Source organism: Pongo abelii, chromosome 11 (genome assembly GCF_028885655.2).
Source record: "Pongo abelii isolate AG06213 chromosome 11, NHGRI_mPonAbe1-v2.0_pri, whole genome shotgun sequence".
NCBI classification, from domain to species: domain Eukaryota; kingdom Metazoa; phylum Chordata; class Mammalia; order Primates; family Hominidae; genus Pongo; species Pongo abelii.
Window position 1 is genome coordinate 129162711 of NC_071996.2, and position 26827 is coordinate 129189537.

General features: G+C 35.6%; 1 protein-coding gene across 1 annotated transcript in view; it reads left to right on the forward strand.

Moving 5' to 3' along the window:
• The window catches only part of NYAP2 (neuronal tyrosine-phosphorylated phosphoinositide-3-kinase adaptor 2), a 299686-nt gene extending 273114 nt beyond the window's left edge, over window positions 1-26572 (forward strand). Inside the window, exon 8 of the mRNA XM_024243674.3 lies at window positions 26146-26572. Within this exon, the coding sequence (XP_024099442.2) occupies window positions 26146-26373 (228 nt within the window). The 3' untranslated portion in view covers window positions 26374-26572. The remainder of the gene's footprint in view (window positions 1-26145) is intronic.
• Window positions 26573-26827: the final 255 nt, after the last annotated feature.

The window sequence follows — 26827 nt, forward strand, 5'->3', positions numbered from 1 at the left end:
GGCATCTTCTTCCAACAGAAGGCTGTTTCTTCTACATCAAAAGTCTTTTAGTATAGCCACTTTCATCAGTTATTTTAGCTAGATGTTCTGGATAACTTACTGCTTCACCTTGCACTTTTATGTTATGAAAATGGCTACTTTCTTTAAACCTAATCAACCAATCTCTGCTGGCTGCAAACTTTTCTTCCGTAGGTCAATCACCTACTTCAGCCTTCATATAACTGAAGAGTTAAAGCATTGTTCTGAATTCATCTTTGGCTTAAGGCTTAAGAGAATGTGTGGCTGGTTTAATCTTCTACCCACACCACTAAAACTTTCTCCATATCATCAAGAAGGCTGTTTCACTTTTTAGTCATTCAAATATTAAGTGCAGTAACACTTGTAATTTCCTTTAAGAACTTTTCCTTTGCATTCACAACTTGGGTAACTGTTGGCAACAAGAAACATGGCATTTGGCCTATATTGGCTTTTGACATGCCTTCCTCACTAAGCTTAATCATTTCTACTTTTGATTCAAAGTGAGTAATGTGCAGCTTTTCCTTTCACTTGAGCACTTAGAAGCCATTGTAGGGCTATTAATTGGCCTAATGTCAACATTGTCATATCTCAGGGAAGAGGGAGGCCTGAGGAGAGGGAGAAAGATGGGGGACATTTGGTTGGTGGAGCAGTGAAAACACGTAAAGCATTAATTGATTAAGTTTGCCATCTTATATGGGCATGGTTCGTGGTGCCCCCAAGCAATTACAATAGTGACATCAAAGGCAATCACAGATCACTATAAACAGATATAATGTTTTAGTCTGTTCTCACACCATTGATAAAAACATACCTGAGACTGGGGGGAAAAAAAAGAGGTTTAATGGACTTACAGTTCCGCATGCCTGAGGAGGCCTCACAATCATGGTGGAAGGCAAGGAGGCACAAGTCATGTCTTACATGGATGGTGGCAAGCAAATAGAGAGCTCTTGCAGGGAAACTCCCCCTTATGGAACCATCAGACCTCGTGAGACTTATTCACTATCATGAGAACAGCACGGGAAAGACCTGCCCTCATGATTCAATTATCTCCCACTGGGTCCCTCCCACAACACATGGAAATTCAAGATGAGATTTGGGTGGGGACACAGCCAAACCATATCATATAATAATACTGAAGAAGTTCGAAATACTGTGAGAATTATCAAAATGTGACACAGAGACAGTAAGTGATCACATAGTGTTGGAAAAATGGTGACAACAAACTTGCTTGACAGAAGATTGCCTCAAATCTTCAATTTATTTAAAAAAATGCAATGTCTATGAATCACAATAAAGCAAAGCACAATAAAACGAGGTAAGCTTATGTAACCATTTCTTTAGAAAAATACGCACAATCTGTGGATTATCACTGTGCATTCATTACAAAACTACACTTTTTAAATTTTTCTTTAGGCAGTGATGGGTGATATGATTCTTACCTTGACCACTGTGAATCAAATTAATGTCTTATGCTACGGTCATATAACCCTTTTGGGGCTAGGATTCTGGTATTATTGAGCAATTGTTAGATCTGCAGGATAGTCAGAAAGCTCAGTCTTTGAGAAATGATATGTGGTAAAACAAGAACATTCAGCCTGTGACTCCAGCAGTAGTACCTTCTATCCACTCTTCCCTGGCAGGGAGTATGAAAAGAACAAAGCAGTCTACAGTCCTGTGTGTACTCACTACCAACAGTCCTCTGTTTCCCTTTTATCTGGGGTACAATGACAAAGCAGGCTCTCTGTTCCTGACCCAGATGGACTTCAGAACTGTAGCTCACAAATTTGCCCTGTGATGAGCAGAGGACCCCATTCAGGGCTGAGGAAGTCAGGTGAAGCCACAAAGCTTAGAGTCTTAAATCTCCTGAGCTGAGTCTAAAAGAGTTTCAGTAAGTAGCTTTCTGCTCTGAGAGCTGTGGGGTAGAGAGAGAGAGAAAAAAAAAGTAAAAAACTTTCATTTCTTCTGACCAGACTTTGATGAGGAGACTGGGGACTTGAAGATAATGTAACTTGCAGGGAGTTGGAGCTTTGATTATATATTAGGTTGTGGTATTTGGAGTTGGGGGTTAAAAATGTGTTCTGATATGCCATACAAAGAAGGACCATGTATTCTGGTGTTTGCAAGCGAAATTAATTTCAAAATAGCTAAGAGTTTATTAGTCCCTCTCAGAAGAGTTTAACATCCCTTTATCTAGAAGCTTTCCTGTGGCTGTAGGAAGGGTTAGTGTGTTTGGAAAAATTGACAAGGAATCTTTGTGTTTATATATGCCCGTTGGGGCTTTGACTTGTGAGTATGTGAGGGGCAGAAGTGTGTTAAGGTGCTACAGTGAGTAGCTGAGAAGTTAGACACATGCAAAGTGAATCAGCAGAGGGTGCAGGAAAACTGCCCTCAAACCAGAATCACCATCCTATGACCATGATCCGCGACATGTCATTACTCTGTTGATTTTTCTCCTTTCCTGGAGACAAGGAAGCCCCTCGATATTTGTCAAAAGTGGAATATATGTTTTATCACATATCCTGAATCTCATCTATTTGTAGATTCTCCTGGAGGCAGTATGTTGCGGGAACAGGAGGTTAAATTTGGTCACGATAGGAGTGTTGGGAAGATCTGTCAATATTTGCCAAAGGCATGAAGTCACCAGTATTCAGGGAATTTGAAAAGGGGGTGTGTTTTGAATGTTATATTTCCAGTAACAAACTGATTTTAGAGTAGATCATGTGTCAGCAAAGTGAGGGGCAAGCCCCCAGTCTTATGCGTTAACAGGAAAGAAAGGATGAAATTCTTAATATCTATAGTAAAATGAATGATTATCCATTACTACCTTCTCAAATTATTTAACTAGAATTTTTTTACAAGCCACATGTCATATTAGTGATTTTTTCATAATTTATTGTTTACTAGTGGTAAAAGAATTTCCATCGAACTTTTTAAAAATTTCAACTTTTATTATAGTTTAAAGTATACATGTCCAGGTTTGTTACATGGGTAAATTGCCAATGCCGAGGCTTGAGGTCCCAATGATCCCATCACCCAGGCAGTAAGCATAGTACCCAACAGGCAGTTCTTCAGCTCACACCCCCACCTCCCTCCTTTCCCTGTCTAGTGATCCCCAGTGTCTATTGTTCCCATCTATACATTCATATGTATTCACTGTTTAGCTCCGACTTATAAGTGAGAACATGCAATATTTGACTTGCTATTATTGCAATAGCTTGCCTAGGATAATGGCCTCCAGCATTATCCATATTGCTGCAAAAGACATAATTTTGTTCTTTTTTATGGCTTCCTAGTATTCCATGGTGTATTTGTAGCACATTTAAAAAAAAATCAAATCCACTGTTTATGGGCACTTAGGTTGATTCCATTTCCTTGCTATTGTGAACAGTGCTACAATGAACATATTGTGCATGTGTCTGATAGAATGAATTGTTTTCTTGTGGGTATACACCCAGTAGTGGGATTATTAGCTCAGTTGGTAGTCCTATTATAAGTTCTTTGTGAAATCTCCAAACTGCTTTCCACAGTGGCTGAACTAGTTTTTATTCCCACCAACCATGTATAAGCATTCTCTTTTCTCCGCTCCCTTGCCAACATCTGTAGTTTTGTGATTTTTTAATAGTCACCATTCCAATTGATGTGAGATGGTAACTCATCGTGGTTTTGACTTGCATTTCTCTGATGACTAGTGATCTTAAACATTTTTATATATGTTTGTTGGCCAGTCGTGTGCCTTCTTTTGAAAAATGTCTATCCATGTCCTTTGCTTATTTTTCATTGGGATTTTTTGTTTTTGTTCTTGTTTTGTTTTTGTTTTTCGCGTGTTAAGTTCCTTGTAGATTCTGGGTATTAGACCTTTGTCAGAGGCACAGTTTATGAATAATTCCTCTCATTCTATATGCTGTATGTTTACTCTGTTGGTAATTTGTTTTGGCTCTGCAGAAGCTCTTAGTTTAACTAGGCCCCACATCAATTTTTGATTTTGTTGTAATTGCTTTTGGGGACTTAGCCATAAATTATTTGCCAAAACCTAGATTGAGAAGGGTATTTCCTGTTTTTTTCTAGGATTTTTGTATTCTGAGGTCAAACATTTAAATCTTTAATTCATCTAACTAATTTTCACATATAGTGAGAGGTAGGGGTCTAGTTTCATTCTTCTGCATATGGCTAGCCAATTCTTCCAGAACCATTTATTGAATAGGGAATCGTTTCTCCATTGCCTATTTTTGTTGATTTTATTGAAGATTATATGATTGTAGACTGGGCAATTTACAAAAGAAAGAGGTTTAATGGGACTTACAGTTACACATGGCTGGGGAGGCCTCACAATCGTGGTGAAAGGCAACGAGGAGCAAGTTCATCTTACATGGATGGCAGCAGGCAAAGAGAGAGCTTGTACAGAGCAACCTCTATCTTAAAAACTGTAAGATCTTGTGAGACCCATTCACTATCATGAGAACAGCACAGGAAAGGCCTACCCCTGTGATTCAATCATCTCCCACCAGATCCCTTTCACAACATGTGGAAATGATGGGAGCTACAAGATAAGATTTGGTTAGGGACACAGAGCCAAACTATATCAAGTACTATGCTGTTTTGATTACTGTAGCTTTATAGTATAGTTTGAAGTCAGGCAATGTGATACCTCTAGTGTTATTTTTTTGGTTAGAATTGCTTTGACTATTTGGGCTCCTTTTTGGTTCCAAATGAATTTTAGAATAGGTTTTTCTAATTCTGTGAAAAATGATATTGGCATTTTGATAGGGATAGTATTGAATGTGTAAGTTGCCTTAGGCAGTATGGCCATTTTAACTATACAGATTCTTCCAACCCATGAGCATGGAATAATTTTCTATTTATTTGTGTTAGAGAGTATCTGATTTTTTTGAGCAGTGTTTTGCAGTTTTCCTTGTAGAGATCTTTCACCTTCTTGGTTAGATGGATTTCTATGTACTTCATTTTATTTGTGGCTATTATAAATGGAATTATGTTCTTGATTTGGTTCTAAGCTAGAATATTATTGGTGTATTAAAATGCTACTCGTTTTTGCACATTGATTTTGTATCCTGAAACTTTCCTAAAGTTATTTATCAGTTCCAGGAGCCTTTTGGTGAAGGCTTTAGGGTTTCCTATGCATAGAATCATATCCTTGGCAAAGAGAGAATAGTTTGACTTCTTTTCCTGTTTGGATGTGTTTTATGTATTTCTCTTTTCTGATTTACCCTGGCTAGGACTTCCAGTACTGTGTTGAATAGAGTGGTGAGAGTGGGCATCCTGATCTGCTTCCAGTTCTCAAGGGGAGTGGTTCCAGCTTCTGCCCATTTGGCATGATGTTGATTGCAGGTTTGTCCTAGATGGTTCTTATTATTTTGAAGTATGTTCCTTCAATGCTTAATCTGTTGAGAATTTTTTATCATGAAGGGATATTGGATTTTATTGAAGTCTTTATCTGCATCTATTGAGATGAGCATATGGTTTTTGTTTTTGATTCTGTTTGTGTGGTGAATGATATTTATTGATTGGCGTATGTTGATCCAACATTGCATCCCAGAAATAAAACCTTCTCGATCATCTTAAATTAACTTTTTGAGGTGCTGCTGGATTTGGATTGTTAGTAGTTTATACTGGTTCTTTGTGTCTATGCTCATCAGGGATATTGGCATGAAATTTACTTTTTTCATTGTGTCTCTGCCAGATTTTGGTATCAGGATGAGGCTGGCTTTGTAGAATGAGTTAGGGAGAAACTCCTCTTCCTTGAATTTTTGGAAAAGTTTTAGCAGGAATGTTGTCAGTTCTTCTTTGTGCATATGATAGAATCTGGCTATGAGTGGTTGGTTGTTTTCTTAATTATTGATTCTATTTCCAAACTTCTTATTGGCCTATTCAGGTTTCCACTTTCTTCCTGATTGAATCTTTGGAGGTTGTGTGTTTTCAGGAATTTATCTATTTTGTCTAGATTTTCTAATTTTTACGTAGATGTGCTCAGAATAGTCTCTGAGGATCTTTTGTATTTCTGTGGGAGCAGCTGTAAGGTCATCTTTGTCACTTCTGATTGAATTTATTTGAATCTTCTTTTTTCCCGTTTGTTCATCTAGCTAACAATCTATCAATTTATTTATTCTTTTGAAGAACTAACTTGGTTTCATTGATCTTTTGTATGAACTTTTGGGTCTCAATTTCATTGAGTTCTTCTCATATTTTATTTATTTATGTATTTAATTCTGCCAGCTGTGTGGTTGGATTGATCTTTTTCTAGTTCCTCTCATTGCATCCCTTATACTTCTCAAAACTTAGAACCAATTAATAGCAGTATCCTTGAAGATAAAGTTCTTTCAGTCCTTTTTCTAAAATTTTATTGGAAGAAGGCAATCTTTTCTTCAATATGCTGCATTTTATTAAACAGAGTAAAAATAAAGAGAAAGACTTTTCGTTTCTTTCTTGGATGTTACATATACTGGAGTTGCATTATAAGGTATCAGATACAAGGTTGAGGGGCCAAGAAGTATTTCAACTGAAATACTAATTTATGAAATGCATTGCCCATGAAGCAGTGAGAATGGATGTAAATGTGCAGATATATGGAATTTCTGGGTTTAATCCTGGCTCAATTATCCCCTTGCTGAGTTTCATGGACAAATTATTTAACCTTTCTGACTCAGGTGCCTTATCTGAAAAATAGAGGTAATTAAGATGAGCTGTAATTAGAGTCCTAAAGAGAGGAGGATAATGGTAATTTATGACAAAGTAGATTGATGACATCATTGGTTTTCTTATCATTGTTCAATCCTCAAAGGACAATGAATACATTATTTTATTCTTATCCCAGCTAAGAAAGAGAGATTAAGTATATTGTATAAGAAACTTGGCAAGTGTTGTTCAGGGGAAAATGTAGCTTAATAACTATGGACACAATAACAATTGCTTTTGGAATCATGTTCTCACTTTTGAGGAATGCCTTATAAAAGCAAGTACTTTATTTCAGAAAAAAAAGGTAGAAAAGAAAATATTAGTAACACTGTATAATTTGAAGTCATGGTCCTAGAACAAAATTAAAACTAACCACTGAGATGTTTTGCATTAATTATATATGGTGCAGGGAGCATCTTGGTATTTTCAACAATATTACCTACAATGTTCATTAACGCACATGATAATTATATTTAATTGAAATAATTCTATTCATCACCCAACAGAATTTCAAACAAAATTTAAATAGTGCAAACATGCTGGTAATACATTCTCATTTTCAGAGTGGAGTTTCTAATTGTTTTATTTATTTTATTTTATTTTATTTTTTTGAGACAGAGTCTCACTCTGTTTCCCAGGCTGCAGTACAGTGGTGTGATCTCAGCTCACTGCAGCCTCCAACACCCTGGTTCAAGCAATTCTCCTGCCTCAGCCTCCGGAGTAGCTGAGATTACAGGCACGCACCACCATGCCCAGCTAATTTTTGTATTTTCAGTAGAGACGGGGTTTCACCATGTTGTCCAGGATGGTCTTGATCTCCTGACCTTGTGATCTGCCTGCCTCGGCCTCCCAAAGTGCTGAGATTACAGGTGTGAGCCACTGTGCCCGGCCTGATTTAATTTTTTAATCTATTTTATTTTTGACATTTATCTTTATTCTAATTTGAAATAACGTATTTGCATGTAGAAAGATGACAACCCTTAGAATCAATCAGCCCTGGCTTAAAACTTTCTGCCCTTTACCACCCAGCTCTTGAGAGTTTCAGTTTCCTCACTTGTAATATATAGTCACAAATATTTTGGTAAATACTGTTACATGAACATACAAGATTAGATGAGATAATCTATGAGATAGATAGCACCGGGTTTAACATACTATGACTGTTCAGTTTCCCTCTTCACACTTTCCCTTGTTGCATTATTTCTTGCACACAATCAATGAGAGCTTGGATTCATCAGTTTAGCTACTCACTTACTCCAAGGCATCAAGTCAAAATGTCAGCAGAATTCATTAAATGTTGTTTTTGTGAAAATTGCACAAAGAAGTCTCTCCCTTGTTAAGCAAGGATATCCCTGGCAGAATGTAACGTGTTTCTTAAGTTTAGAAGTATAGGAAAATCCCTCAGTTTTCGTATAAGAAGATACCAATAAAGCCTAGGAATAGGTAGTTGATTCTGGTTACACCTAGAAAGGGGTTGCAATCTTATAGAGTAGATTCTGTCCAACTACGAATGCCAAGTATGGCACTGCTCCCTGCATTATTCTACCGGCAATAATTTGCATTTTTCTAGAGTTCTAGTGTTCAGTTTTCTCAAGAAATTCTTTTTTAAAATAATTAAGGAATGTTCTGATAAGTAAACCTTGTAAAGATGGTCATTGCAACTTATATAACTTTATTGTAAGGATATGATATACTTCATTGAACATATAAAATCAAATTCAATACAGACAAGTAGTTTTATTTTTTATAGTAGAAAGATGAGGTAGTCCATAACTTCCTCAACGTCCCCTCTAATGCAATTCTATTCCCTGAAAATGAGAAATTGATTACTGGCTATCAAAAGATGAGGATTTGTTTAATAATTCTGAACCTATGCATTCAGAAAAAAAACAAAGCATATATAAAGAGTTTCTCTTATCACTTACGTTGCAGGGCAGTTCCATAATTAGATATTTATCCATCCATAAAAGTCTTTTTAAAGGTATGATGTATACTATTGGAAATTATTATTCTAAACCATTTCACCCCAGATCTGGCTACAGCTATATAAAAAAATTAAATAGACTACAAGTAGTCCAATAGCAATATATTTCCTCACACTCTGTGTGTGTGCATTTTACATTTGTGATTGTGCATTAGGAAAGTAACACAGCTATTGCAACAAATATAACCCAAAATTTTAGTGCTTTTTTCCTTAAAAATGTTTCTTAGTCACATAAAGTGCAACAGTGTTCCTGGTTGACGGATGTTCCAGATTGTTGGACAGAGCTGGGCTCCTCCCAACTTGTGGCTCTGCCATTCCTGAGAAACTCTGACTGTTCTACTGAATCTGCTGTTTCAGGCTCATAGATGAGAGGTAGGGGACAGAAAGAAGATCACATATGAAAAATTTTTATCTGTCTATCCCAAGAGAGACACAAAGTCAGAATTCAGTTATAAGGCCATATGCAATTGCAAGAGAGAAGGTCCTCAATAAATAATTATTGCAGACATAAATGCATAAATCCTGACAACAGCAATGGGCCAAAAGCAGATGGAGTGATCACTGATGTGTCTAATATCTTAGGGCTTGTGGATGGGTTATAACATTCAGAGAGAAGCAGTGGAGCTTTACAGATTCTGGAATTAGATCTGGCTATTCCATTCACTGGCATTATCTCTTTGGACAAGTGATGTAACTCTGTCAAGCCTCAGTTATTCAATCTGTGGAAGAATAAGAAAAAGAAAATGAGCACTTTGGTCACATGCTATTTTCCAGGAATGGTGGTAGATACATAATAAAAAATACCCATAATTTCACTGCATTTATGCACAACCTCAATTGCAGAGCCACATTCTATAAGACTTAAAAGTGGGGATTTTGGAGTTAGTTCACTTGAGTTCAGATTCCAGTTCTATCCACTTATTTGCTCAGTCCCTTTGGGCATGTTTCTTATTCACAGAGCCTCAGTTTTTCATCTATAAAGTCAGCATCATAATGTCAACCTTATAAGGCTGGTGTGAGTATGAGAAGTAAATAGGTTAGCATATGTAAGACATTTGGAAGACCCCTGGCAGATTGCTTGTGCTCACTATATGTTAGCCATTGTTTGTATTGTTTTTAGCATTTCAATTATTATTACTACAGAGAAATACTATCTAGTCCTCATTGTTCTTTGACACTTATTGAAAGAGCCAAACCATCCAGTCATTGCAGGACATGATCTTGAGCTTGAACATGCCTTCTGTAGCCAGCTTAGAAAAGCATTTACCCTGGCATCATTAGAGAAAGTTCATCATACATTGGTCTTGAAGAAGATATTCCAAGAAAAATAAAAATTGTTACAAAATATAGGCTGTTTATTATCTCCCACTGTGGTCCAAGCTTAGCTGTGACACATTGTAAGGTCTTTAGTGAATTATTTTACCACAGTGTAGCCAATGCATTTAGAATTCTCTTTATTTTGGTAAGTGTGAAAGGTCATGAGTAAAAGCTGTTAAAATGAGGAAGAAGATATGAAAGTAGGAGAGTGTTAGAATTTTTTGGCCTCTTCAACTCCAGTTGAACACTTCCAGTAGCTACAAACTATTAGAAAACACTCATAGCCTCCTGCTTCTCCATTGTCCTGGTTTTAACTTTTTTCCCTTACTTGTATTTTATTTTTGAGTGGCCAGTAGATCTTAATCTAAGAACTGGAGGTGAAGGGAGGAAAGGAGACTTATAATTATGGTTTTTATGAAAGCATGGCTTTGTGAAGTTGTGTTGTCATTTCTTCAGGCTCTTAGAAACTGGGTACAAACAGCTATCAAAAGAATTCCTCATATTTTCAAAAGTAGCAGGCATGCTTCATCTTTGGAATGAGACCTAGGAGTCTTGAATAAGAAAAATCATCTTTCAATTTGAATCAGAAATAGGATGGATGCCATAAGCTGCGAGAGCCCAGAGTTCTTATGAGAGAATTGTAGGCAATGAGATCATAAAGGCAGATGTAGCTCTAAGGTCCATATGTTTCCATTACAGATGAAGTTATGTAGACTTAATACTCTTGACAATGGAAGCCACTGACATTTCTAGGCAGATAAATGGCATGAGGAAAGCAGTTTCACTAGGAAGAAAACTGGGGTAGTAATAGTCATTTCCCCCCATTCTGTTCTTCCTACTACTCTTCCCAGTATTACTCCTCTGTTGACTCTTTGCATTCTTTGGCGCATACAACTGAAAGATATCATGGTGGGAAATGCTATCGTGGCTTGTGAACTGGGATGATATCATATGGAAGAGGCATAGGGACAAGGTGGAAATAATTTTCAGCAAGAACTTTTTGGTGGCACTTTACTATTCTACTTCTGAGCCTAAGCTGGTCCCTATCTTCAGATGAGAATAATGCCATGACCCACAGGCAATGATCCCTTGAAAGCTTGGTGCTGAGAGAGCCTGAGAGGGAAGAGCCATTTTCTGGGTAATAACTTCGATCACCTTCAGGCTTACAGCGTGTGTTTGTCACAACTATAGAAGCCTCGTGAGTATTGATTTAGAGAAGATATTTTTAAGCCAGCTGGCATCCTCAATGCTAAAAACCTTAATCGGCATTTAATAAAAAATTCCTTCCAGTTATTTTGACTTGAGCAAATGACATCATATTATCTTATTGAGAAGTAAGTTAACAGCAAATAACAGCCTTCAATTTTGGAAATTACATTTTGAGACTTTCAGTTGAGACACCAACGGAATCCCCTGGTAGGTTCCTTCTGCATACATTACATATCTCTTAGACAACAGGTAGATGGGCCATGCCATCTCATTTTTAAGTGCTCCAAAGGATGTCTTTTTTGGCAATGGGTAAACAGAATGAGAAGCAGGAGAGAAGCCATAAAAGAGAGCAAGATGGAAAATATAAAAGCAGCAAGGAAGGGGGCTATTTTTTGAACTCTTGGCTTGGTAGGTCGTGAACTAGAAGTAAACGGCTTGCTCCTATGCTGATTTTGGGTTTCTCATAAAGGACGTTCTTTTTTTTTTTTCTGCCTTTTCATACTGACCTCATACATATTTGGACAAATTTGGTTAGAAGGCAAAATGATCAATCTCTTTTGAGGAAGTCCAATTATGAGAGAAGTCTAGTCAATTTATGGGCAAAATTACAAGTGTTATTTTGATTACTTGGGGAGTAAGTGTCGGTTTGGATTTTGGAGGAAAAGGGTCAGGCTTTAGGTCAATGTGACTCAGACTTGGAGTCACAGAATAAAAGGAGATTTTATTTAGATGGTCTGGTCAGAGAGACGCAAACTCCAATACCTGTGGCTGCTGCCGAGGAGAGAATGGAAATCAGTACTTCCTCATCTTGATAGAATCAAGTATGGCAAACATTTTTTTCTGCTCTATGAAAAGTTTTATTACCAGTGAGATGAAAAATGGCAACCAGCATTTTGCTTCTGTGTGGAGATCACAATTAGGATTAGGTTGAACTGGAAAGGCAAGTCCACTTGAAAAGGGCAGAGAAATCTCTGCTCCAGTTCATTGTTGCTATGCTTCTCTCTCTCTTTTTTTTTTTTTAGAGAAGCCAAAATTCAGGCTCTGTCAGCCTTACCTTTTCTCCCCACCCCCCAGCTCTCACCTTTCTCTTCTTGTCTCTTACTATGTAATCTCCTGATTTGTTTTTTTTCCACAAAAATCTTAAATATGGTTCTTTTTTTTTTTTTGAGACAGAGTCTCACTCTGTCACTCAGGCTAGAGTGCAGTGGCATGATCTCAGCTCATTGCAACCTCCATCTCCTGGGTTCAAGCGATTCTCCTGCCTCAGCTTCCAGAGTAGCTGGGATTACAGGCACCTGCCACCATGGCCAGATAATTTTTGTACTTTTTGTAGAGATGGGGTTTCACCATGTTGGCAAGGCTGGTCTCGAACTCCTGGCCTCAGGCGATCTGCACCCCCCCTCGGCCTCTCAAAGTGCTGGGATTATAGGCGTAAGCCACCACAGCTGACCAAATAAGCTGCATTTTATACAAAACACAACTGTGAGTGTGATACATTCCACAGTTTGGACCCACTGGTCCGTTCTAACCTGAGGCCAAGATAAGTGACGTGACTTGCCCAGAGCTAGCAAAATAACTGGCTCCAGAACAGAATTATTGGGATTGCCAGCATGTTTCTCCTTTTATAACGTACTTATGCTCATTTTGGGAAATGCGTTCTAGTGGAGAAAAAACATATTTTACAGATACTTCCCCAGTTCAATTCAAAGCTATAAAACTAAAAATGTTTTTTAGCTGTTTAAGCAATTATTATTTCTGTTCTTGAGTATTAGTATATTTTGCTTGCCTATGAGCTTCCTTTTCTTTTGCTGGATAAACCACATGTTTACTGAGAAGTGGCTCTCCCTCATTTGTCTGTGGTCAAGCCCATGTATACTATTAAAAACCAATATTTTATAATGAAATTAAACTTGAAATTGTATTAATGCTTATGTAAATGATTAAGATAATATACTTAGTGAAAGATATCAATACCTTTGTTATAATTGAATTTTATCTTGTAATACTGCTTGTTCCTTCAGGGAATATCTCTTTAGAAGGCCTTCTATTTATAGAATTCTTGCTCATTTAAAAACATATAAATTAATTCAGGAATCTGCTCAGAGGATTTTTTCTTTATTACAAACAATTAGCTTAATCAATTAATAGCTGCAATTGTAGTTGTAGTCATTACTAGGTTTAGTTACTGAGAAATAAGTTCTGTCTTCTTTATTGGAAAATAATATATCACATTTTTTTCTGTAGTCATTTTTACTCTCCAAGGCCAAATACTTTATAATCATAAAATAGTCAAAAGTCAAATCGAGAATCATATATTGCTTTTTAAAGATTATACCATGGTTCTGTATGTGGACACAAACATAGTTTTTAAAATATATTTTAGCGTGAATCAATTTTCTTCTGAAAAACCTCATCTTACAATGTAATATATAAGTACATTGCATCACACGTCACTTATGCTTATTTTAGATATTCTTCACAACTTTATACAAGTTTCAATGGAACAAAACTTTTAGCCAATTTCAGATACACAAGAATTAAGTTACAAATCAAGTCTTTTTCATGCAATATTATGATTTTTTCTGTCATTTTATTTTCTTGTACCTTTACCCATAATAATTTACTTATTACACCTGCATGTATGCTCTGTATACATGCATAAAGAAGAAATACTATGTCACTCACACCTCGATGGATGGTGTGCTGTTGGATGGGTAGGTTTTCATTGTATGTCTGGTCATAGTCTTTCACCAGAGAACATGTGCAAAATCATGTACATTTCCAATTTGCTCTTTGCATTTGCTTCTAAGAGACACAAAGTTAACATTCTATTCTGCTTTTGCATTAGTTCTCATCTTGTAATATGCAAATGTGATGTATTTTCTAGATTTTGAAATTTCATTCTCCAAAATTTCGCTCCAGCAAGAGTTTGTAAAATGATGGTTTCATGCAATTAGCATCTTATTTCACAGAGGGAAGAAAACCATTTCTGGTCTTTTTCACGGGTGAAGACTTTCTCCCTGGCTTTTTCTCCTAATGCAATTCAGTGTACCAGCTAACACTTTTATGTAACTCAGGAGACACTAATATCTCACCATACTTGTGAATATACTTAGAGAAGCATAAATATGTATGGAAGGATTACTGTACTATATTTGTCTGCTACCACGAAACTGAGGAAAACAGGGTTTACTGAAATGATCTGCAGTGTGGCTGATGAAATAAAATTTTAAAAATTTACCTTCAGAGGGACTTCTTTTGATGCTGTACCCAGAGTGGGCAATGTATTTTCAGTACGCAAGTATATGGAGGTTCTACCAGTGAGTAAGCTATTTGGAGGTGAGATAAGATGGAGCACACATAGTGATTACACAGTGCCTTGCCCACTGTGGAGAAACACTGTGGTTATTGTGCCTAGGATCTTGATAATAATGAAGACGAAGGCAATGGTAGTGATGACAACAATGACAAATAGAAAGGTCAAAGTTTCATTTATCCATCAAAGTTTTGATTAATAGTTTGTAAGTCCTCTTATCTTCCAGCAGCAAACTTAACAGCCTTTATTTAATCAAGTGCACTTCCCATGTCATGGGCTATATGAAGGGAAATAATTGTGCTCATGTGTATGTGTTTCTAATAAGAACTACTTTACTCATAATTAGCTGTGAGGCAATCTGCTATAATACTGAGTGCAGTTTTTATTTAGCATGTGATATATTTAGTCTTGAATTGCAATTCTAATTCTGCCTTCTATTAGTCACGTGATGCTATATGTGTAACTTAATCTCTTCAAGCTTCATTTTATCATCTGAAATATAGCAATAGGGCATGCTTAAGAGTTACTAAGCTTTAAGGGAATTAATATATTTTCAGGGCTCATAGAGTGCCTGGAACATGGTTATGTGCAATAAATCATGGTTGTTGGTATTATTACATTGTTGATACTGCTATGTTTATTTTATAGATTGTGACAATCCTTCTCTCCAAAGTCACATGATAGAAGGCGCATATAACTTGCCAATTTATCTTAGAACTTCTATGATGTCACTGAAGAATGTTTTGGGGTAATTCCTTTAGATCAATAAAAAAATCTCAATATATGGCACCTTATTAACTTTAGGCCACCACTTTTTCTTGAATGACATTATTGACACATATATTCTTTAAGACACTTTTGCAATTTTATTTCTTAAGTAATATGTTAACTAAGAGACCTGTAAAATGATTCAGTGATTTAATCATAAATATATAATACATGCACATATATGTAAATATGCCTACAGATACATGCATACATTTATAAATATATGCAAAATGGATAGACTGTACTTGAAATAATTTGCTAAGACAAAAATCTGTCTGACTTCTCTCAAAATCTCAATTGATTCTTTAGTTGCATGTTGTGCCCAGTATGTATGGACAGAGAACGGGAAAGGTCAGATCTTGAGAGAATGTTTCTGCGCCCTCTTGAGTTAGTATAACCTCTTACCATTAACTAGAATTTGGGTATCTCTCAAAATGTGGTGCTCAGCCTATCATCCATCAAAATCACTAGGTAGCCTAATAAAACTATAGCTGCTTAAGACCCACCTTATCTAGAATTAGAGTCAGATTCTCTGACATTGATGCCTAAGAATTTGCATTTTAATCAACTCCCAAGGGAGTTGCATACTTCCTTGGTTGAATGCATACTAAGGTGCATACTAAGGCTTAGGGAGCACTGATTTGTGTCTCAACTTCAGCCAAAGGGCTGAGGATTGATGTCCAGAGTTTGAAAAAGAGATGTTCTCAGTCATAGAACACCCAGGTGTGACTCACATGGCATTGAGGACTGAGTTTCAGGTTAGATCTCCTGGGGTTTATAAAGCCCAGGCAATATTTTTGTTAACTTTGTACAATTTGAGGTATTGTTGGATTCAGTTGAGCCACAGTGGAATGAACTCATTTGTGAAATCAAGGATTTCAAAAGCACCTTTCCTGACAATACTCAGAAAATGTTACACTTAGTGTGATCCATTTGTTTATTCATTCATTTATTTTATGAACATTTGTTGCATAATTTTACTGTGTTAAAAGCTAAGAATATGAAGATTAATAATGGAGTCCCTGTCTTTAAAGAGTTCATTGTCTACTGGGGTAGAGAAGCTTATATTTGTAGGAATTTCCACTTTTCAGTAGATACCAAATTAGGACATTTAATCTTCTTGAGAAACCTGAGGTTTTATTATTTTCATTTTACAGGTTAAAAAAAGGAAAGATTAGGTAACTTGTTCTGATCTCACATATAATAAGTGATAAAAACCAGGTCATCTTATCCATTTTATTCATCTTATACTGTCTCTTCAGAAAATAGAAAATCAACTTCTTTTTGTTTGTTTTTGAGATGGAGTCTTGCTCTGACATCCAGGGTGGAGTGCAGTGGCACGATCTTGGCTCATTGCAACCTCTGCCTCCTGGGCTCAAGCAATTCTCCCGCCTCAGCCTCCCGAGTAGCTGGGATTACAGGTGTACACCACCATGCCTGGCTAATTTTTGTATTTTTAGTAGAGATGGGGTTTCGCCATGTTGGCCAGGCTGGTCTCGAACTCCTGACCTCAAGTGATCCGCTCGCCTCAGACTCCCAAAGTGCTGGGATTACAGGTGTGATCCACCACGTCCAGCTTGAAAATTGGACATCAAACACACACATACATATTTTAAAAGGGATGTGTGTTGTATTAGGAGCTTGAAATAAGCTATAATTGTCACTGTTCAGCATGGTAGTTGAAAACAGCCTTCATCCCTGAAAGTAATTTGTTTCATGGGTCTTGCTTAAAGGACATCACTATAAATTGAAGCATTAGATGTTTTCCTCATTCTACAGGCAGAGAAAATGAGCAATAGATGTTAATTTGAAAATATTTTTCTTTATAATCATGTAATTGTCTTGTTCATTTATAACTTTTAAATCTTCTTGATGAGTGACTTTTATGTAATTGGTAAGGTAAGCAAACCCAGATACATAAAAATAAATAGTATATACAACTTAAAATATCAACATGTGATGTTTGTTATTATGTACCTAGCACTTGATCAGAGACTGTGCATCAAGGGTGATTTTTAGATCTAGAAAAAGAAGAGCAGGAGTTAACGTGTACCCATGATTTTGCATTCAAAAGCAACTCTGAAATCAAGACATGGTTCTCATTTTATCAATAATCTATATCTCAAAACTAAATTTAGACATGGGAAATAAACACTGCAATTCCAGTACATGCTTCACGTGTAGACTTGCCTAATAATTTTTCATAAAACATATGTTCTGAGTCAGCAGTGCTGATAAATGAGGGAGAATTATAAGGGGACAATTAAAGAAATACCTGATCAGTAGATTAGAGTTAAAGATGGAAAAAAATACAGGAGAAAGACTATGGAAAAAGCTAAAGATATGACAGAGGTGCATATTATTTCAAATAATATCAAAGTCTGAAAGTTAGGTACATTTTATATATAATCCCTAATTGTCATGTTATTCAAGAAAGCCAGATAAGTAACTTATACAACGTCATCAAAGTGAGATTGAAAGCCTAAAATCAAATTCCGGCCAATGGAATTGAAAAGCCCCTACTATTTTGCTATTGCCCACTTAAATTATCTGTTCAAATAGCTTCATTTGGCCTTCATAAAAAGGGAGAAAATTATAGTGCAGAGTCATGTTCCTAGCCTTGAATTTATACTTTTAAAGTGGCATAAATGGTGTCTATAATTAATTGTAAACCCACATGAATTATCTGACTGTTCCTTTTTAAACATTTAGTGTAAAATATTCTGAGGAGTAGTGTTGCCTCTATATGTTTCCAAAATATCAATTATTTTATAACAGATACATGGGTCAAATATGCTCATTAAAAAATACTTTTTTTCTGTGTGATGATCATTTGAAAGACTTGTGATTTGATAAGTAAGGAAGCAATTTTATTACTGAATATGCTGACAAGTGCAGAAAATTATAATCCTTCCAGCTCTACGTTATATCAATTTCAAAGGATTTATTGAGGGCTATGTTGTTGTCCAAATTATGTAAAGTTGACCCATACTTTCCAAAATGTAGTTCAAATAAATTCATTAAAACTAGGGGGAAAGTTCTCAAATTAAACTTACATTTTTCAGGTTAAGTCACCACAGTAACACATCACAGGCAACTAAGTAACCTCTGCAGGGTTATTAAAAAGAGTTGACCTAATACTAAATCTCTTATCTATACAATTTAAATCAGTTTATCTCTTTCATTCTAACATACTGCTTTTCCTTCTAATGATGGAATTATAAAATATGTAATTGACATATTTAGAATAGAGAAATTTTCTAAATTAATTTCTAGAACCGATTTCAAATCTAGGTTTCATCACTTCTGGTTTATCTAATGGGCCAAACTCAATAGGAAAAAATATTGTAAGCCCGTGTGAATCAATACTCTTGATTTTGTTTTATAGTTGTTTATATAGCACCAATACTAACATTATCTTTTTCTGTCTTCTATCAGACAATTCTAATAGATATTTATTTTAAGGGTCAAACGATCACTTACTTACTTGAAAACATGTTTAGGAAAGAGTGTGATGTTAGGGTAACAGTAGTTTTTTCCAAAAACCATTTACTAAGGTGCAGGTAAGTGGAAATTTAACAAGTTTTTAGATGTTTAATTAAAATTAGTTTCCCACTTTTTACAGGTCTAGCATACTATTTGAGCTTTTCAGATAGTTTATGCATCATAGCAAAGTGGTTAAATTTTATTAATTATTTTTCATCTTACATGATAGTTCAGGAGTGAGTGCTTTTCTTTTTCCCTGTAAAGCGGCAGGTTGTAAATATTTTCAGCTTTATGAGCCTATAGCCTCTATCCCGACTACTCAATTCTACCTTGTAGATAGTACGTCAACAAATAGGTACATTTGTGTGCCCCAAATCTTGATTTATGTACACCATCATTTGAATTTCATGTAATTTCCATGTGTCATGAAATATACTTCATTTTAGTTTTTTAACTATTTAAAAATATAAAAACAAATTCTTACTCATGGACAGCACAAAAACAGGCAGTGGGCTGTATTTGGCCAGTGGGTTGTAGTTTGCCGACCCCTATCCATTGTCTTGAAGATATATGTAAAAAAGCCATGGTGTTTACGTGCTTATTTTTTTCCTGTATGTTTTTATAATTCAAAAATCAACCTCTTCGCCAACTACATGGGAGAGGAAGAACATTTTCAATGAGAGCAATAACACCCCTGGCCAACCTCATGACTCCTAAAGACAGGACGAGCACAGTTGCAGGTGACTTGCAGCCTCCTATAATTTCTGAAGTTGTTGTCTCCCCTTCTTGAGTCACACACACTGGGTTTCATGCCTTCTCTTCCTTGTTCCCTCACCAATGCTATCCATGGTCTCCTGGAGAAACTTCCCTTAACGGGAAAATCCAGAGAACTTTGAGAACTCCAGCTTCCTTTTCAGCCAGGTGAAACTTACACTCCTTATGCAGGAAATGACAATTTCTCACACAACCGGCAATGCAGGTTGGAGAGGTTGGCCCAGAGACAGCAACACAGGACTGACAATGTTGCCCCAGATCATCTGAAAATTAGTATTGATTGATTGCTGTGCCTATTGTTCAAGAAATTAAATTTTACTCTCACGACAAGTCTCAAGATTCCTAGCTGAAATTAATTCCAAGGTTAACAAGGCACTTGCTTGGCATCGCGCTCTGTCTCCTAGGCCTTTGATAAATTATTGTTTTTCACATGCTAACTAATGAGGCACAAAAATCAAAATCAATAGAGACATGCAGGCTTGTATCAGTTTTATTTTGGTATCATTTTCAAAAATGAAATACTCCAAGTGCTTATTTCAGAATATTTTCTTTTCTCTTTATGATTTATCTACTTTGGAAAATTGAATACTATGGAGATTTATTATGGTACTGCATTGCTATTCCTTTGTTCTTTGGAGAAAATATACTCTTAATCTCAGGAAGTAATTAATTTTATTTTCTAGAGAAAGTAATTATTGAAGTGAACTAAAGGTTCTTTCTCATTTATGTTACTCCTGATGCACTGAAGGATCATTAGATGAGATTGTTACAATATATGGGGATTTCTCCATTTATATGCTTTAGCTCTCTGCCTCCTACAACCATATAAAGTGTGAAGTGTGTAGCAATATGTATTTTATATATATATACACACACAGTACAATATCCATAAAATGCATATGTGAAGCATATGTAAATTTATATACTATGTATGTATGAATTATGTACCAATATTCATTCAATATACAGTATTTAGGAAATTCAGAGATATTCATGACTTTTCAATGTCACACAATGATCAGGATCCCAATCAAGTCATTTAGCTCTTTCCATGATACCATGTTGCTTCCTTTTAAAGAATGAAAGATACAGTTAAAATTAAGATTTGAAAAGAATATAGTCTCTTCACTTGATCTTTAAACATACACACACACACACAAACACACATATACATATATTTACACATATATGTGTGTGTACATATATACTTCTAAGTTTGAAGTAGTGTTTTTAATTTACAGAAGAGTTCCAAAGAGTGTGCATTGGGTTCCCACATATTCCACACCCATTGTTTCTCCCATTGTTAATATCTTACATTACCATGGTTCATGTGTCATGACTAATGAATCAATATTGATACATCATTATCAGCTTAAATCCATACTGTATTCCAATTCCCTTAGTTTTTAATCCAGTGTTCTTTTCCTGCCCAGAGTCCCTTCCAGGATAGCATGTAAATTAATTACACTTAGTCATTGGGTTTCCTTATCCTTCTCTAGGATGTGACAGTTCCTCAGACTTTCCTTATTTTGGATGACTTTTGGAGCTTTGAGGAGTACTGGTATGGTATTTTGTAGACTGTCTCTCCATTTGGGTTTCTATAGTGTTTTCTCATGATTAAAGTGGAGTTATGGGTTTTGAGGAGGAAGATGGCAGAAGTAAAAGTGCCTCTGGTCTCATCACATTATACCAAGGATACATACTGCCAGTATAATTTACTACTGTTGATCGCCTGTTGGGGGTGATGTTTGCCAGGTATCTTGTCCATTTGGCGTGCCAGAACAGAATACTATAAACTGGGTAGCTTATAAACAACAAAAAGTTATTTTTCACAGTTCTGGAAACTGAGAAGTCCAAGAGCAGGGTGACAGCATGGTTATGATCTGGTAAAGACACTCTTCCTGGTTGCAGACTGTTGACTACTTGCTGTGTCGGCAGCCTGGCTGAAGGGGTGGAAGAGCTCTCTTGGGATTATTTTATAAGAGTACTAGTCCCATGCACCTCCCAATCACCTTGAGGAGGTCCCACCTCTTAATACCATCACCTTGGAGGTTAGGATCCCAACATAAGAATTTGAAGGGGCACAAACAGACCATAACACCAGGTTCCTCCAATGTATAGTTACTTCCCTCCTAGTTTTCCATACTGTACTTTTTAGGAAGAAGTCACTGTGTGTAGCCCACATAAAAGGGGTGGAGATTGAAATTTCACTTCCTAGACAGGAAGCTTCACTTGATTTTATTTCCATGAACTTACTATCCAAGGATATTGCTTCTGCTGAATCATGCTGGTATAAAAATCTTGTCCTAGAGGTGTGTGTTCATACGAATTGAACAATTGCCCTACAGTTAACTTTCGATGTGTACTTACCTACTTATGTATACATTTTTTCTTTTCTTCACGGGATAAACAGTATAATAAATGCCTTTGGATTAAAGATAAGAAATAAGGCCATTGAATTAAATAACTAAACTAGAAGAGTTTATTTACTGGGCTTGGCTTCAAATTCGTTTTAATAGTCAATTCCCAGAGTTCTTTCAATTCCAGGGAGAGGTGGCATGGGATTTTACATGTCTTTTTTTTTTCTTTTAAGAATATGAAGGATTTTGTGATAAAAGAAAAGAAAATAGAAAAGTGATGCAATTTTTTATGGGTAGTATTTTTAACATACTTCATATACTTGCTAAACATGCTATCTATTATATCCAAAACAATGAATGAAAGCATGACATCTTACTATTAGCAAAAAATAATATTTAGATATATTTTTTGGGGATTCAATGATGGAAATGGCCACAGTAGTAACATTGGAGTTTGATTTTGAGAATTAAAATGACTATGCACCCAAACATGTGCTATTTAAAAATAAATGTGGGAAGCAGATATATCTTCCCACAATATAATTATATTCTATGTTTATTTATCACATCTTAACAGAAATATTTTTGGGGGAGTTTAAATGGAAACAAATTGACAGCAGATATAAAATAAGAAGATTATATACTAGAATCTATATATTTGTTGAGCTATTTTCAAATATATATTTATATTTTGAATGGACAATCTTCCAGCAACCTGAGTTTGAATTATCATCTGATACCTAGCCATCTTTCATGTATTGGGCAATGCTTTTTTCATGGAATTTTATATATTGGGCAATACTTTCTCACTCACTACACATGTCTCCAAAAGATGAGTTAAATATTATGGAGTAAGTCTGAAAAAAAAGTTATTTTGTTTTCCTAGCAATTCAGACCATTATATCAATCAAGTGGACATATAAATATTTAATGTAAAATAAAAATCTAAAGAATAAAATTCCAAGCTTTATAATTTTTATTCTTATTCTTCTATTCTTTAGAGTTTAAGAAATGTATTCTTAATAAATTTGCACACCTCTATAGTATTTCTGTTTGACACAAAATACATATTTTATGGATAATACAGTACACTGTATATACATGTATGAAATGTTATGCAACTGTGAAATATATCGGTGACCCTGTTGTCAAAGGAATCCAGAAAAATTATTTTTCAGTTGCACATACCAATTTATGCCAAAATATATTAAAGGGAATTAAGTAACACATGACTTAATGTTTGTGTAGACAAGTAAATAAAATAAAAATATACAAGTGACGCTGTAAGAAATATTGGGACTTAAAGAAGTTTGGAGGTTCTGCAATGATGTTGAAATGTGTAGAACCCAGAGTATTTTACTAAGATTATCTGGATTTTATTTTATTTTTTTGAGAGACAACAAAAACTGTTCTATGATGGTGACTTCTATTTAACTCATAAAACTTTTATTGAAAGCCTAGGACTCTGTTCTACTTGTTGGGACCACCAAGATGAGTGAGATTTGAAGCCTGTCCTCTGGGAATTCTGTGTTATAAATTTCATTATGACAGTTTGTAGTTACTCAATAAATTTTTCTTGCATTTTCACCAAAATAGAGTTACTGCATTTTTATTGCACAGATTATCATGTTATGAAATATTTTAAGTCTTTTTAAAAATTTCTGAGCCACTTTGACAGTCTCCTGTTGGAACACAAACTTATTCATTAGATTAACTCAACAAACACCTAAAATTTTATTTAAAAAGTGAATGCTCCTGTCTACAGTCCTGAGCTAGGAACTAGAGGACACCAAAAGGCATAAAATACAGCCCATCTTTTCAAGGAACTTTCTATCAAATTAGGCACAAGCAAGATATTTATCTGAGAGTATCTTCTGGGCTCCAAGTCCAAGCTAGTAACTTTGATTTAATTATTTAATAAGCAGTTTTTATTCACTCATAAAGCCACAAATATAGTTCTATTTTTGAGTAGCATCTGGAAACAGTAATACATACAACAATAACTATTATTATAATTTATAAGTAAAATTCACGTAATGGAGCATAAGATAATAGAAAGAATATCAACTTTGGAGTCAGACAGACCTGAGTTTGATATAGGTCTGTATCACTTATGAGCTGTGAACATGACCTAGTTTCTTAACCTTTCTGAGACTTAGTTTTGTAATTGTATCACGTGGATAAATTCTTTCAGTGTGGCTGGGAGGATTTAATACAAAATAGAGCTCTTTGCACACGCCTGGCAGAGTGTAGGCATGGAAAAGTACTAGGTATTCATCAGTGTTAGAATAATAAGACTTGGGCAATGCTTTACTGTTTTTAAAATGAATTGACCTTCATTATCCTATTTAAACCTCACACAAATTTATCAATTCACTCATTCAGATAAAGAAACCAGGAAGCCCAGTGACCAAAGGAAATTTGACACATCAGGATTTAAATCCATGTTTTCTAGGTCTAGGACCTGTCCTTTCCCTAAATGATTAGGAATCGTGAGAATTTGATTTAGCTTTGTTCACACCAAAACCTACCTGCCTGGTTTTGGACTAGATATATAACTTCTTCATCTATGCGTAGGGTGTTGTAGTAATCCATGCTCACAGTTCTGTCTAGTTCTGTGTATACATACATTGAGAGGCAGCATAGTGTCGTTGTTAAAAGCATGGGTGTTGGGTATAAACTCTTGGGTTCAAATCTTGACTCTGCCATTTGTTTGCTCTGTAACTTTGGGAGAGTTACCAAATCACTTTAACTCTCATTTTATTCATCACTATGGGTTAATAAATAGTACAACTTCAAGGCATTTTGATGAGGAATAAATGAATTAAACTATGCAAAGTACTTAGAATGAAATCTGGTATAGAGTAAGCATTATGTAAGTATTTGCTCTAATTATCACCCTAAAATTGTAACAGCAAGTTCAATGACTTCAAGTGCACTATTTTAATGCTTCAAGTCATACAGTAGATTTGTTTAAACAATTATGTGGAAGCTTCCACAACCTAGCCGAGCTCATGGGCCCAATTTTATTGCCGCCCTTGTGTGACAGACGCAACATGCTAGCTCTGTTCCAAAGAACAGTTACTGGTAGACATGGTGCCACATATACCTGGAAGCAGTGGTTACTTGTCCAGTAATATGTACATATGTGTATGTATGTATCAATATATCGTCTACACCGAACTTTCTCCTGGTAACCAAATTGACCTCATGAATCTATTTTTCTAAGTTTTTGAAGTTGATTAGAATCCTTGTCAGTGTGACTACAGGGATCAATGAGTCTAATGTAGACATTTGCTGAAGCATCAAAAACTATAGCAAAAACTTCTTAGCAGAAGAAATATTTAAGCATTTATATTCTAAGCATATGGTGTGCACTTAAAATCATTTTGATGAGATGAATTATTAAAAATATTCTACTACATTCTCTTTATAAATAAACCCATGTTTAAAAATTATTTCAAGAATAAAAAACGTTCATTAAAATCTTTAAAACATATCACATTCATATTAGACCTCACTGAAAAGTAATTCCAATAATTGAATTTAAAAATATGGGCACAAATAAGACAATGGAGCCAACGTAAAGTTACAGGTAAATATTTGGAAAATTGCTTAAAAGTGTAAAGATTTAATTTTCGTATCATGAACTTTTAGAACATATTGAAAAATATTCATGCCCAAATTGTTGTTAAATATCACGATGTTCACGAATTTAAGTACAAAGTTTGTTTATAGTTTCCATTCTTTTATTTTTGTTTTGTAAGAATTATTTCTTAATTTATCTTAAGAGTTTTTGGACTGGGCATAGTAGCTCACATCTGTAATCCCAGCACTTTGGGAGGCTGAGGCGGGAGGATTGCTTGAGCCCATGAGTTTGAGACCACACTGGGCAATATAGAGAGACCTCATCTCTACCAAATTTTTTTTTTTTTTTAATTAGCTGGGCATGGTGGTATATGCCTGTAATCCCAACTACTGGGGAGTCTGAGGTGGGAGGATCACTTGAGACCAGGAGGTTGAGGCTGCTGTGAGCTGTGATTGCATCATCGTATTCTAGCCTGGGTAAGGGTGAGACCTTGTCTAAAACAAGACAAAACAAAAAAGAATTTTAGAAGAGATATAGAAACAGCTGACATTGTTCTAAGAAACTACTAGCACAGTGCAAAAGAAATATGCTTTCATTCCATCTTTTTCTTCTGTATTCACTCTTTCTTTTTTGCTAGGTGGCATGCATGCAGTGGTTTCATGGAGACCATACAATGCTTGAGATGATTGAGAAAAAGCGTTGCTTGTGCAAGGAAATAAAGGCTAGACAGAAAACGGAAAAGGGCCTTTGCAAACAGGATAGCATGCCTATCTTGCCCAGCTGGAAGAAGAATGCAGGTGCCAAGAAGTACAGCCCTCCGCCCTATTCTAAACAGCAAACGGTATTCTGGGATACTGCCATATGAGTGTGTGCAGGATGGTGTGAGCTCCACATTTCTTAATATGAAGAGGGAGGTCGACTCGGTCATATGATAATGAACTGTTACATATCTTTTCTGTGGGAGTGGAATGCCACGGGAAGCTGTGCCTATTCGTGGCAAGTTCAAGATAAAATGCATATGTCCTTGCAATGAAGGCACACTTATTTATCCCGGATTATTTTGAATCCAGAAGATATTAAAATGTAAATATTTTACTAGTTTATGGGTGACATCTGAAATAATACACATTATACGTATATAAATTACAGAAATATCAAGAGTTTACGATATGATATAATTTCGGTATTAACTGGTTTGTTATCTCTTTTATATGTAATCCCTTGATGCCTTTTATTATTAATTTTTGCATTTAAAATGTTTTTTTTTCCCTTGCCCACATTTGGTTTCTGTACAAGAGCTCACAACTATAAATCATGTT